The sequence below is a fragment of the Myotis davidii genome, unplaced genomic scaffold (assembly GCF_000327345.1).
Source record: "Myotis davidii unplaced genomic scaffold, ASM32734v1 scaffold149, whole genome shotgun sequence".
Taxonomy (NCBI): Eukaryota; Metazoa; Chordata; class Mammalia; order Chiroptera; family Vespertilionidae; genus Myotis; species Myotis davidii.
In genome coordinates this window covers 3,497,943-3,500,085 of record NW_006352194.1, presented here as the reverse complement: position 1 = coordinate 3,500,085, position 2,143 = coordinate 3,497,943, and the positions used below count along the sequence as shown (strand labels likewise).

Here is a 2,143-nt window from a genome sequence, read left to right as displayed (position 1 = left end):
GTGGCAGAGCACAAAGAAATAGTTGGGACTACACAGGGCTGGACCTGCCCGTACTGGTTCTCCCAAATAAACACACAGGTGGTTCCACACTTTTCTCACCACTCAGCACCTTGCTGGGCAGGCACTTCTTCCCATCAGTCTTTTTTTTTTAAATATATTTATTGATTTCAAAGAGGAAGGAAGAGGGAGAGAGCGATAGAAACATCATCAATGAAAGAGAATCATTGATCGGCTGCCTTAGAGGAGAAACCTTTAACATCCATTACGTCCCTGGGTCCCTAGCTCCCCCATGGTGATGTTGTTATTACTGCAGATCTTGTCTCCTTATACTGTCTTGTATCACAACAGATAAATAAGACATAAGTCATATAATCACATACCTTGACTGGGCTGTCATTGTAGAGCCAAGAAAGAAAATCTGTAGAGTTCCAGTAAGAGTCAGGACTTTCCCAGTCTCCATCAGACCAAATCAAGTCAGGTTTATACCTGAAAGACATGCAATTAAAACAAAGTTTTATTACCTGAATCCATTCACAAAAGTCTTACCAATCATTCTTTTGCAACACATACTTATAAATCTTCTCTCACCTTTTTCACTTTAAATCCTCACCCAGGAATATATTTTTATTGATTTCAGAGAGAGGAAGGGAGGAGAGAGAGCGAGAGAGAGAAACATTGGTTGGTTGTCTTTCAGATGCACCCCAACTGGGGATCAAATCCACAATCTGGGTATGTGCTCTGACTGGGAATTGAACATGTAACTTTTCGGTGTACGGAACGATGCTCCAACCAACCGAGCCACACCAGCCAGGGCTAATCAACTTTGAAAGTACCATAAAATTACCATAGTGCAGAGAATGTGGAAAACTAAAGAGACAAGAACAACCACACGAACGACGCTCCAACCAACTGAGCCACACCAGCCAGGGCTCATTAATTTTGAAAGTACCATAAAATTACCATAGTACAGAGAATGTGGAAAACTAGAGACAAGAACAACCACATAAAATGCATCTGCTGTCATAACCATTGTTTAATACACAGCATTTTGGTATATTTTCCCCTAATCTTTTTTTTTAATGTCTTTTTAAAAAGTAGAGCTGTAATCAGTATTATACAATTTGGTCTCCTTACAGCAACTAATTCCAACTAAAAGAATGGTGCTTCAGGTCAGCCATTTAGAGGACAAGATAGCAAAAAACACTGAATCAGAGCAGTAAAAGAAAAAAGCTTTTTAAAAAACAAGTTTAGCCCTGGCCAGTGTGCTCAGTGGTTAGAGTGTCAGCCCATGCACCACAGGGTCACAGGTTGGGAATCTATAATTTCCAATCAAGGGCGTGTACCTAGGTTTGTAGGTTCAATCCCCTGGCCCAGTTGGGGCGTGGCTGGTATGCTCAGTGGTTAGAGTGTCGGCCCGTGCACCACAGGGTCACAGGTTTGATTCCCAATCAAGGGCGTGTACCTAGGTTTGCAGGTTCAATCCCCCGGCCCAGTTGGGGCACATGCAGGAGGCAACTGATCTCACATCAATGTTTCTCTCCCCCTCCCTCCCTTCCTTCCTTTCCTTCTTTGCATTCACTCTAAAAATCAACAGGAAAAATCTCCTCGGGTGAGGAATAACAACAACAAAAAATTAGCCATGATCATACCACTCCATTTTCTACTGCTACATATGCATACAAATTTTATATAATTATAATAACAGCATAAATGTACTTTTGCATTTTTTTCACGCCCTTTTTTTCCAGATTTTGGCATATGGATACAGAGATTGAATCATTTTAATGGTTGCACAATGTCCCACCAAATCTATAAACCTCAGATTTTTAACTAATCCTCTATTTTTGGATAATCAGACTGTTAGCATTCTTTAACACATAAATAATGCTACAATGAAAATGTTCTTATAGTATGCTTTTTCTTCATTTTGTTTGTATCCCTGGGGCAAATTATCAAGGGTTATTGAGTCAAAGATGATTAACATTGTATATTTCTTCAAATGTATTGCTGTTAATGCACCAAAATTTTCAACTGTGCATGTCACCAGAGCTGGATCAGTGTTCTTGTTTCAGCATACCTTTGACAGAATAGAATACTGAAATGATTTTAAGTTGGCTGTTATAATAGTTATAAAGTAGTACCT

General features: G+C 39.7%; 1 protein-coding gene across 1 annotated transcript in view; it reads right to left on the bottom strand.

Annotated features, from left to right (window-relative positions):
* Positions 1-2,143, bottom strand: part of FUCA1 (fucosidase, alpha-L- 1, tissue) — a 20,370-nt gene that overhangs the window by 7,512 nt on the left and 10,715 nt on the right. Inside the window, exon 5 of the mRNA XM_015557197.1 lies at positions 381-486. Coding sequence (XP_015412683.1) covers positions 381-486 — 106 coding nt within the window. The remainder of the gene's footprint in view (positions 1-380; positions 487-2,143) is intronic.